Below are 13,056 nucleotides of genomic sequence, written 5' to 3' on the forward strand. Positions count from 1 at the left end.
TGTGTGTGTGTGTGTGTGTGTGTGTGTGTGTGTGTGTGTGTGTGTGTGTGAAATTGATTTCTCTCCATCGGCTCCTGTGACACACAGCATTTAAGTCAATCACATGAGATCGTCCCAGCGAGCAAAGATACACCAGTGTCAGCACATTATCTGCTTTAGAAAAACACACACACGCACATGAACACACACGCACATAAACACACACACACACACACACACACACACACACACACACACACACACACACACACACACGCACATAAACACACACACACACACACACACACACACACACACACACACACACACACACACACACACACACACACACACACACAGACAGAATCATGCTGAATGTCTCTCAGTTAAACTAAAGATGCTGCGACCTTCATCACACACACCCGGAGTGTTTATACAGGATCTGTTGACTAATGGGCCGAAACAAGCTGAATAATAATCATAATAGCACGTAATATGGATTTTATTGTATTATTACAGTAACTTGCTGAAGTATTTAAAATGTTTTAAGGCAAGACACTTCAGGTAAAAGCACTGTTATCTCATGCACTGTCAGTTTGGTCTAATTTGCTTCCATAAAATGTCAGACTAGTGGAACGAAAACATCCAAAATACACATTTGAGTGTTTTATTGGACTATTTTAGTGTATATTTTAGATTCTATCTATCCGCGTCTGCAGATTTCAGTTACAATATATATCTTTAAAGGCTGTCAGTTTAAGTTCAGCCACTTCACACACCAAACTGTACAGTTTTATTTATATCTACATATACATATACATGCTGAAGGTCTGTTTATATATATAGATATATATACACTCACCTAAAGGATTATTAGGAACACCCGTTCAATTTCTCATTAATGCAATGATCTAATCAACCAATCACATGGCAGCTGCTTCAATGCATTTAGGGGTGTGGTCCTGGTCAAGACAATCTCCTGAACTCCAAACTGAATGTCAGAATGGGAAGGAAAGGTGATTTAAGCAATTTTGAGCGTGGCATGGTTGTTGGTGCCAGACGGGCCGGTCTGAGTATTTCACAATCTGCTCAGTTACTGGGATTTTCACGCACAACCATTTCTAGGGTTTACAAAGAATGGTGTGAAAAGGGAAAAACATCCAGTATGCGGCAGTCCTGTGGGCGAAAATGCCTTGTTGATGCTAGAGGTCAGAGGAGAATGGGCCGACTGATTCAAGCTGATAGAAGAGCAACTTTGACTGAAATAACCACTCGTTACAACCGAGGTATGCAGCAAAGCATTTGTGAAGCCACAACACGCACAACCTTGAGGCGGATGGGCTACAACAGCAGAAAACCCCACCGGGTACCACTCATCTCCACTACAAATAGGAAAAAGAGGCTACAATTTGCACGAGCTCACCAAAATTGGACAGTTGAAGACTGGAAAAATGTTGCCTGGTCTGATGAGTCTCGATTTCTGTTGAGACATTCAGATGGTAGAGTCAGAATTTGGCGTAAACAGAATGAGAACATGGATCCATCATGCCTTGTTACCACTGTGCAGGCTGGTGGTGGTGGTGTAATGGTGTGGGGGATGTTTTCTTGGCACACTTTAGGCCCCTTAGTGCCAATTGGGCATCGTTTAAATGCCACGGCCTACCTGAGCATTGTTTCTGACCATGTCCATCCCTTTATGACCACCATGTACCCATCCTCTGATGGCTACTTCCAGCAGGATAATGCACCATGTCACAAAGCTCGAATCATTTCAAATTGGTTTCTTGAACATGACAATGAGTTCACTGTACTAAAATGGCCCCCACAGTCACCAGATCTCAACCCAATAGAGCATCTTTGGGATGTGGTGGAACGGGAGCTTCGTGCCCTGGATGTGCATCCCACAAATCTCCATCAACTGCAAGATGCTATCCTATCAATATGGGCCAACATTTCTGAAGAATGCTTTCAGCACCTTGTTGAATCAATGCCACGTAGAATTAAGGCAGTTCTGAAGGCGAAAAGGGGTCAAACACAGTATTAGTATGGTGTTCCTAATAATCCTTTAGGTGAGTGTATAGATATATATCATTCACCTGATTTTGTTGCCTTTGGCTTGCTCAGTTGGGGATACTTAATTTAATAAATCAATCAACAATACTATTGATCAGCATTATCAAACGTGGACGTTTTACACTAGAAACAAACACGGATGTACTATTTTATTTAATACTGTGAAGCTGCTTTGATACAATCTGTATTGTAAAAAGCGCTATATAAATAAAGTTGACTTGACTTGACTGATTTATAGAACATTTTATTCCCATTTTTTTCTGGCTGTTTTTGACAGTATTTTCTTATTTATGGAGTGATAAAAATAGATATCCAAAACTCTATTGTCAACAAAACAATACAAGAAGATTAAATATGGCTTCATCGAGTGTTCAGATTTCTGTTTTGGAAGTGTATGCAAATTAGTGCATATTTAATTAGTGAATATATGATTTGAATAATTTAATGTAACATTTGAGGAAACTTGAAATGTGTAAAGTGGCTAGTGTAAAAGTGTCTCTGTGTGTGTGTGTGTGTGTGTGTGTGTGTGTGTGTGTGTGTGTGTGTGTGTGTGTGTGTGTGTGTGTGTGTGTGTGTGTGTGTGTGTGGGTGTGTCTGTGTAAAGTGATGTTCTGTAAGCCTTTAAACAGAGAAACCATGTTCAAATGAGCTTGCAACATGAACTTAAACTGGACTAAAAGAGAAACTGAGATGTGAGAGCGTAAAATAGATGTGCTGATCCAAACAACAATCAAGAAATAAAATGAACCGCAGGAGAATTGAAGCGTGAGAGAATAATTCTGAAGACAGATAAACGAAAAAACAATCATGTCGCTTGCGGTCGCACAGCAGAATCACTCTGGCGAAGAAACAAGTTTCAATCAAACTCATGGAAGTGCACATCACAGATGAGAAGAAACATCACTGAGATATTGATCCAGCTTATACTATACTAATATCTGCAGTATTCTCTGGCCATCACACACACACACACACACACACACACACACACACACACACACACACTAACGTTTCCATTTACAGTTTCACATACACTTAAAGAAATCACAGGCTTCATTTATCAGTATATACTGGGCTGTGCACTAGTACTGAGGAACCATCCTCATGTTCTCTGTTAATTAAGAACCACATTAATAGGAGGAAAGGCTGAATTGAAGTGTAAATGGAGCGTCGTGCTGAAAGGTTTACAGCATCTGACTCGCGTCTTCCAGCCCGACCGTCTCTGAACCACCGCTGAGAGAACACAACGTGACCTACTTTCAACACAATAAACCCAGAAGTACTAAAAATCCCAGATTAAAAACTGTGAAGCACCAGCCGACGAGCACACAAGCTGTGTTAAATATATTTGTTTTTATAGTGAAGCTGTGTGTGTGTGTGTGTGTGTGTGTGTGTGTGTGTGTGTGTGTGTGTGTGTGTGTCTACTTAACTATATTTTGGGGACATATTTGTACCCAGACGTGACCAAAAGCTGACAAAAATCTCCCAAAACCTTTCTTTATGGACGTCCTCATTTGTAAATCTGGTATAAATAAATAAATGTTCAAGACATGGTTACGGCCTTGATATTTCGTTTTGAGCGAATCAATCGGGTGAACCAATGATTCAATAACCCATTAATAAAGAGAGCCATTTACTTCATTCCTGAATAAATCGGCGTTTGAACGAATTTTCTCATTTAGCACAATAATGACCTAAAATGATCATTTGGGGGTCATTTCTCAGCCACATTTGATGTGCAATTAAAATAAAAAATTTGAATCGCTTGACAGCCCTAATAAATTGTTATTAACGTACAAAGTTGTGTGTTTAACAACCGTAAACAACTAAACAAACAATATAAAACAAGCACACCTACCCATCGACAGATCTACCGCGGTATCTACCGTACACTGACCAGCCCAAGGGTGAAGATAACTACTTTAGACACAAATCAGTGTGTGATGAAGTTATGAGACACTAGGCACATTTCCATTACAGATTTGCGTAAAACTTTCGCGATTTTTTCTAAATATCGATAAAAAACTATTGCAAAATGACGGTGTTTCCATTAACCGATATTATGCAACTAAAACGTCATTTTTTTCCTCTCGCGATAATCATTCCAAAAATCATGGCGACGGACGTTGGTAGGTTTACATATATCCCAGCCACTGCACTGGCCATTATCATTAATGGAAGGAGACGTATGTGTGTTATCCAATCATTAATGGCAAGGAAAGACCCTTATACTTGAGAGCGGCACATATGAGGGGTTACTGGGTGTTTCTCCCTCAGATCTGCGTCGAGGTCTTGATTGTGGCATTTCTTTGAGGTTTAGAATCCATTATTCCTGTAATTATGAGTTTAATAAAGAGCTCTGTCTCGTATTCTGTCCAAACACATCGCGTCATCTACGTCAGCTGACCTGTAAATGAGCAAAAACTGTTTCCATTGCAAATTTGCGAAATATTCCTTTTTCGAATTGCCTGAAAAACCCCCTTTTTTGCGATAAATGGGAGTTTTTGCAAAATTGACATGTTTCCATTGGGCGTATTTTCAATTTGCAATTTCAATTTGAAGGGTAATGGAAACGCGGATACTGTGATCTCACTCTTATTCTCTCTTCGGTTGCTTCATTCACATGTAGAATGTGCCCTGTGTTTATCATCTTGACACTGACAGAAGGTTAACGTTAAGGTCACAATCACCATCCTGATGCTGGATCTTCACTGGAAGAGCTTCATCTCATTCTCTTCAGAATAATGTCAAGAACCGAGCGGCTAATGTGTTCAAATCAACTCTGAGAGTGTCATAACCAGAGAACAACGTCTGGAGTCGAGCAAACGCATGTTTCCGATGGTTCGTACCTCAGCATGGGGGATTTTGGGTGAGGCGGCGCGTGATCTCCGTCCTGAGCTTGCTGGGGTTTTTTGGCCACTTGTTTGTAGATGTTTCGTGCCGTCACACCCAACCAGAGCATAGTGGACAGAGACGAGTAATGCAACACGATCCCGACCTGAAACACACACAGAACAGTGTTTGAGGCGCAAAACACACTGAAACAATTCCAGATAAAACTAAAGCATGCTATTTTCAGAAGCATATTTGAAGTATCATGTAAATACAATAGTACATGAATATGCTCATAAATAATACTTTTAATTTAATTTACTTGATGCATTAAAAAGTGACAGTAAAGACATTTAAAACGTTGCAAACAATTATATTTCAAATAAATGCTGTTGTTTTGAACTTTCTGTTCATCAAAGAATCCTGAGAAATAAAATATATCACGGTTTCCACAAACATATTCAGAATAATAATCATAACTGTATTTTGAGCATCAAATCATCATATTAGAGTGATTTCTGAAGGATCATGTGACACTGAAGACTGGAGTAATGATGCTGAACATTCAGATTTGATCACAGGAATAAATTACACTTTACTGTATATTCACATAGAAAACAGCTGATTTATATTGAAATAATAATTCACAATAACTGTGTTTTTGATCAAATAAATGCAGCCTTGATGAGCAGGAGAGACTTATTTTAACAACTTAAATCATACTGACCTCAAACTTTTAACAGTAGTAGTATATACAGTATATCGCAGATTTATGATAGTAAAGCTTAATGAAAGCAAATGGGACAGACGTAATTAGCCTCTTTAACAGCTTTGATTAGTGATAATTGTGCCTTTGGTTGTTATCTCTCAAATCAAATACATGAAACACATCAGGTTGGAATGACAGTGACATTAATGTTGTGTAATGTCTCTCATGACCATTGAACCGGATGCATCCAATGTAAAATGAGACACATAAAATAACTGAAATGGTGACTGATCTTAATAATCTCAAGGCCAATTAAACAGCCAGGCCTATTAAAATAAAAACTGGAATTGTATCCTAATGACACTACAATAACACACACACAGATCAACGTTAAGCTCGCTCAGCTGAACATATATCTATATACAGTTCCCGTCTCTGAATGAAATGCTGCGCTGTCATATATTCAGCCGGAATCCTGACTAAATATAATGTCTCTCATCCACTTACGCATCACTCTGTTTGCAGAGACAGCAAATAAAATAATCATATATTTCTCGTCTGGGGAGCCGCGTGGTCTGAGAAAACAACATACATGTTCACAAACACTCGTGTGAAATTACCCAGAAGGATAAAACCCAGATCCATATCATCAGGAGACACTGACTGACGACGCATTCCCATTACACAGATTACACTTTCCCATGTCATCCGTCACTCGGCCAATCAAATCCAGCTTCTCTACATCCCTCTCAGATGAAACACATGAAGATGAATGAATATAAATCTGAGAACGACCTTGAGCCGCGACACTGAACCCTTACAGAAACCCCACAAACCCAGAGACATCCGACCGGAGCTTCTCACCAGAACAACGAGATCAATCGCATGCAAATCTGCGTCTCTGTGATTTTGAATGATTTTGAAATGATTGTTCTGCTCACCAAGCCTGAATATATTTGATTGAAAATACAGTAAAAATTGTTCAATGTTATTAGAAATTAAAATTGCGGTTTTCTATATGAATATATAGTAAAGTGTAATTTATTCCTGTGATCAAATCATCATTACTCCAGGCTTCAGTGTCACATGATCCTTCAGAAATCACTCTAATATGAGGATTTGATGATCAAGAAACATTTCTGAAGGATCATGTGACACTGAAGACTGGAGTAATGATGCTGACAAAAAAAAAAATCATCTTTGGTCACAGGAATAAATTACAGTTTACAGTATATTCACATAGAAAACTGGGTAACACTTTATTTTACAGTGTCCTTGTTACATATGTTACATGTACTTAATAACAGTAAATTATGCATAATTACATGCAACTAACCCTCAACCAAACCCTAACCCTACCATAACCCTATACTGTAGTAAGTACATGTAGTTGCTTAATATTACTCAGTACTTACATATATAATTACACTGTAACAATGACACCTTAAAATAAAGTGTAACCGAAAACTGTTATTTTAAATTGCAACATTATTCACAATTTTTACTGTATTTTTGAACTTGACTTTTTTTATTAAATAAATGCAGCGTTGGTGAGCAGAAAAGACTTATTTCAAGGAATAAACTATAGTTTACAATATATTCAGATAGAAAACAGCTATTTTAAACTGCATTAATATTTCACAATTTTACTATTTTTTTACTGTAAATATTTTTGATGAGATAAATGCCGCCTTGGTGAGCAGAAAAGACTTCTTTTAAAGACAGACAGCACATTCAAAGTGAAAAATGAAAGACCAGTTCTTAAATACATCAAACCCCTCACACAAACCTCTCAACTAACCAATCAAACTTCATATTCACAGACTAAATCATCTAAACTATCAGAATGGCACCACAGGGGAATATATTTATAATATTGGCGCTGTGGTATCAATTTATCAGATATTTACACTCTTTGCCACCTATTTAGAAATTAATTTTGCCATCATTTAGAGCTAACTAGCTCAAAGATACAGCACTCTCTCATTAAAAGCATATAAGCAATACTGCTTGTTTAATCACACACACATTCTCTTCAATAAAACCTCTTTTAATCATCAGAATCCAGTGATTAACCTGCAACTCTGAGCTCTGGTGGCCAACTGGAGATTTTTGACTCATCTAATGCAATGAAGACAATTTCTCCAAAAAGCACAGATTTTTACTATCCACCTTATTCATGACGAGCTTACTGCGTGTTGAATTATGGGAGGCACTTCCGGTTTGGGAAACTTCCATTCAAAAAGACTGAAACGAATCAAATAAAGCTGATCTGTCAATTTTCCTTCATGATTTATTTTCAGACATCATGAGAATAATGTAATACTTGGTATTTTAACGTGAAGAATATCTATGAAGAGCTCTTTTCAGTCGCTGCTTCTTTTCCTCATGATTATTTTCTTTTTTCCCTTTGCAATCCGCTGTAAAAGTATGAAAAAGGACGACATATTCTGCATATTTGTGGACTGTTCTTCCGAATTTAATTACGATATATTCCATTAGTAATTCACTGGAATGCACGAAGACTCACGTCTCGTCTCAGTTTTGTTTTCACAGGTAAATGCAATTTATAATCTGACAAAATGACTAAAATCACTTTGAAATAGTATCACATAATGCTGAAGTTAATGAACATTTTTGATTATGGCGACATAAGTTACATAATACAGATATATATTACTACATATTACGTGCTTTTGAAAGTACCTTGTAGATGCTTTTACACTTTTAAATTTCCTTTTAATGTCTGATGGTTGAAGGGTGAGTAGATTAATGTCATCTCATTGTGACACTTTTTAAACGTTTTGCGTTCATAGAGCGAGTGTTTCACTGATTGTTTACAGCTTAACGGAAGTTACACCCATAATTCACGCAAAGCATCATGGGGCGTAGGAATAAAGTGGATAGGACGTTTATCAGTTATTGGTCATAACATAAAAATTATATTGACTTATTAGACCAGTCAGAATTGTAATATTAGTGCATCTCTAGAGAATTTATCACTGGGTCATATGCATGCATTTAATTCAGGATTGTGCACCATTCAAAATTTAACTGTAAATGTCTCAACAAAAATTTCTGAATTTGATTTGAATATGATCAGCAAACAGGACGAATACTTACACTAGGTTATTGGCCATAACATAAAAATCATAATCAGCTTATTATATCAGTCAGAATTGTAATGTCAGTGCATCTTTAGTGAATTGAGCACTCTCAAAAGCATGCAAATGTTATATAATGTTATAAAATTGTTAGTAAATTACTGGATTTGATTTGATTATGAGTAACAGGATGCAAATTCACATTCAATAAAACTAGAATTAAAAAGCAATGAAATTCACACAAGTGTAGTTTTTAATATTGAGTCTTCTGAATACGAGATTGATGTGAAGCCTGCAGGGTTCAGGACCGAATGAAGACGCCGCACTTATAGAAACGTACAGCGTCCCACTGACCCAAACTTAATTTCATCTTTATCTTTAGTCCATAATGTGGGATGAAATGCAGTCTTCTACACAATGACGAAGCCCGTCGGCACTGCACACGAGAAGAGTCTGAAAGAGCCGATGAGAGCACCTGAAGGCACCACAGCATCTAAAGTGCACATACGTGAAGGTCTGTATAGATCACTTCAAGTGTGTAACGTGTTTTCATTAAGGTCAGAGGACGAGTGCATGAAAAACATGAACACACACACACGCAGCGAGCTCCGTACACACCGCTACACATGAATAATCGATTTCTAGGGCCGGAAAGGCACTGAAGGAGCCGATCTGAGAGGGAGAGATGAAAAGGCACGAGACTCACGGCCTGGCAGATGATGGGGTGTTTGATTCGGTTGATGCCTCCAGCGAACACAGCGAACGTCAGGGCCGAGTGGAAGCAGAAGTTCAGAAGCATGTGCCATCCCTTACGACTGATCCGGATTGTACTGGGAGAGCAGGATAAAACACACACACACAACATATGGTCAACATGTGGAAACCGGATTAAAGCCCTAAAATGTGCCTCTGAGTGCATAAGAGACGTACAGGTCATCAGGACATAAACACACGAGAACTGCAGCAAATACATCATTTCACATCATAAGAGAGAGTTATAGAAATATAACTGAAAACAAAAGAGGTCTGAGAACGCTTTTTAAAAAAAAATTATTTGTGTTTTACATTTTAGTACATATGCTTATTTAAAAAAAAATATTAAATATAAATATATATATATATATATAATATATTTATTTTTTAATATTTTAGAGCATGTTTATATTATTTATATATATTTTTATATTTATATTATAAATAATTATTTGTAGAAAAATATATAAAATAAAAACAATATTAAAATATAAAAAAATATATATTTGAGTATATGTTTATTGTATTTTTGAAATAAAATATATAATCAAATCTAAAACAAAACATACATAATAGAACCAATAAACAAAGAAAATATTATTTAGTATGTTTATTATAAGTGTGTAACGTGTATATATATATATATATATATATATATATATATATATATATATATATATATATTAAAATGTATCATAAAATGCAATGAATTTAATGTTTTAGTTTTTTTAATGTTTTTTTTTTTATTTTTTTTTAAATAAATACACACACACACACACACACACACTCTCAAACCTGGGTCCCCATGAGCACAACATCTTTTTACAAATTTTACGACCTGAAATCTCTTGCTCTCCTTTGTATTTCCTCTCAGAGCGAGTCGATCCAGACGGCCAGTTTCTCACAGCTTAGCTTAAATTAAAAGTCATTATAAAAATCGCACGAACCCGCAGCCCACGATGCATTAAAACGCTGTCTCTGTAAGTTCAGGAACAGATTTCTTCTCTCAGAGCCATAAATCATGAGCTCAGCTCGACTGAAAGAGCAGAGAGTCTCTCTGGGTCACGAGCTCGAACCTGGCATCACTCCAGTGTGTGTGTGTTTGTGTGTGTGTGTGTGTGAGAGACTCAAGCCTGCAGGAAGAAACGATGTGATGGACTTTAAATAGGTCTCACAGCATTTCCACTTACACTCTTGATAAAGTTGGCAGGATCCGCAGCCAAACACAATCATGCTGTGATGGATACGCCTGTCAAACGCACAACTGTGACATCAACTGTGGCTTTTCCTTTTATAGACTCGCAGGCCGACTTATTTCACTGGCCTTATCATATATTTAATATACATTATGGTTTAAAAAGTTTGGGGTCGGTCAGATTTTTTTATGCTTTTGGAAAGAAGTCTCTTCTGCTCATAACAGCTGCATTTATTTGAGGAAAATGCAGTAAAAATTATAATGTAAATCAGCTGTTTTCTATGTGAATATACAGTAAAGTGTAATTTATTCCTGTGATCAAAGCTGAATGTTCAGCATCATTACTCCAGTCTTCAGTGTCACATGATCCGTCAGAAATCACTCTAATATGAGGATTTGATGATCAAGAAACATTTATGATTATTATCAATGTTAAACGCACTTCTTGTGGAAATCGTAATACGTTTTATTTTTCAGGATTCTTTGATGAATAGAAAGTAAAAAAAAAAACAGCATTTATTTGAAACAGAATCTTTTCTAATATTATAAATGTATTCAATGTCCCTTTTTATCAATTTAATGTTTCCCTGCGGAATGAAAGTATTAAAATCGTACTCACCCCAAACTTTTAAACGCTAGTGTAAATGTTTCATAATTTCATACTTCAAAGACAAAAAAGATCATGAAATCAGGCAAACTGATGGTAAAGTATATGCAGAAACTGAGGGCTGAATTCACACAGCAAAAGGTCCATTTCTTCATGTCAGCTCAAATACCAGCATCTTATTCACATGCAACATAGTTTAACACAGTCAAGAAGACGTTATAAGAGTGTGTGCTGAACTTCATCCCACAACATGATGATTAAATCTCTTAAAGAGACACATTAGCCCCAGAGGTTTCCTAGAGAACTCAATAAAGATTCATTTGCGGATAGCCAGAGAAAAGATGACATGATTCTGTGGCTGGAGTGTGATTTCCCCGAAGCCCTGATGATGGACTGATTTCATCTCAAGAGTCTGGCTTGTAAATGAAGGAATCTACATCTACATCTACAGCTCACACACACACACACACACACACACACACACACACACACACACACACACACACACACACACGAGATACGCCTGACTCACAGTCTGAGGAAAACAAATGTCTAACTGAGACGAAAGCTGTGGATCAGAAGTGGGAGTCGTGACAGTATGTGAAATCTGACAGACGTCCACTTCTGACTCATGAGTGTCTTCATGATGGAAGATCAATAAAGCTGAACTATTCATGAGTGTGTGTGTGTGTGTGTGTGTGTGTGTGTGAGTCACAGCCTTATTCACCAGCACATTCACAACAAACTGAAAGACGATCTATTATGCCCTTTTACGTCTTGATTCTACTAGAACAGGTTTTCCTGCTGTAATGTTGATTATTCTCCTCATATTCTCCATTGTTGCGGCTCCTCTCTTCCCAGTCTGTTAGTAACGCTCTGTTTACTTCCTGTCTCTATGAAGCCCCTCCTTCTGAAAAGCACACTGTGCTCTGATTGGTCGGCTGGATCAGTGTGTTGTGATTAGTGTGTTGTGTCGAAAGCCGAATGTGTGCTCTTTAAAGTTTATAATTAACTTTAATTATAAACAAATCCTTGCTGTTCGTATCACTGTGTATCAATTGCTGAGGAAGAGCTGAAATTCAGATATGATGATGAGCGTTTGGTTTCTGACCAATCACAGCAGACTAAGCCATCTGACCAATCACAGCAGAGCAGCTCTCAGATAGGCGGAGCTTAGAGAGACTGAATCTTCAAACGAAGCGTTTCAGACTCTGAGAGAAAAGAGCTGATGTGCAGTGGAGATCATGAGGACATTACAGTGTTTTTGACATTGGATGCGTGTGAACATGTTGTAGGAGAAACTAAACAACATTAGGAACCTTTAAAATAGCATAATAGGGGCTCTTTAATGCCCTACCTGTGGTGCACTATGTAGGTGATGATGGAGGCAAACAGACAGAGGAGCATGACAGCCGTACAGGCGTAAACCACCGGGTGCAGGAACTCTCCCGGATACGGAGGGAACGACAGCACCTTCTTCAGATCCTGAGAGAGAGAGAGAGAGAGAGAGAGAGAGAGAGAGAGAGAGAGAGAGAGAGAGAGAGAGAGCATCAGTTTCCGGCAGGAGCATCAGACACACAGATGCTGCGTTACCATGACAACACTGACTCATGACCAGCAGGAGAACAGAGGAAAAAAATGAGCACTTTCCACACAATCATTGTTTAGTACGGGACATTGTGGATGGAAACATTTGGGATGGGAGAAAAAAATATTTTTCAAATCTGTTGCATTCCCTCGCAAACCTTGTTGTGCGATCGGACACACACACTCCCACAGGCAGTGTTTCAGAGCTCGTACGTTA

At 37.7% G+C, this 13,056-nt stretch overlaps 1 protein-coding gene across 1 annotated transcript in view; it reads right to left on the minus strand.

Annotated features, from left to right (window-relative positions):
• The window catches only part of LOC308681706 (adhesion G protein-coupled receptor A1-like), a 19,231-nt gene extending 6,508 nt beyond the window's left edge, over positions 1-12,723 (minus strand). The window contains exons 1-3 of the mRNA XM_081350795.1: positions 12,610-12,723; positions 9,404-9,527; positions 4,902-5,050 (exon numbers count right to left, since the gene is read on the minus strand). Coding sequence (XP_081206921.1) covers positions 4,902-5,050; positions 9,404-9,527; positions 12,610-12,659 — 323 coding nt within the window. The 5' untranslated portion in view covers positions 12,660-12,723. The remainder of the gene's footprint in view (positions 1-4,901; positions 5,051-9,403; positions 9,528-12,609) is intronic.
• Between the last annotated feature and the right edge of the window lie 333 nt (positions 12,724-13,056).

The sequence above is a fragment of the Scardinius erythrophthalmus genome (genome assembly GCF_964197995.2).
Source record: "Scardinius erythrophthalmus genome assembly, chromosome: 21".
Taxonomy (NCBI): Eukaryota; Metazoa; Chordata; class Actinopteri; order Cypriniformes; family Leuciscidae; genus Scardinius; species Scardinius erythrophthalmus.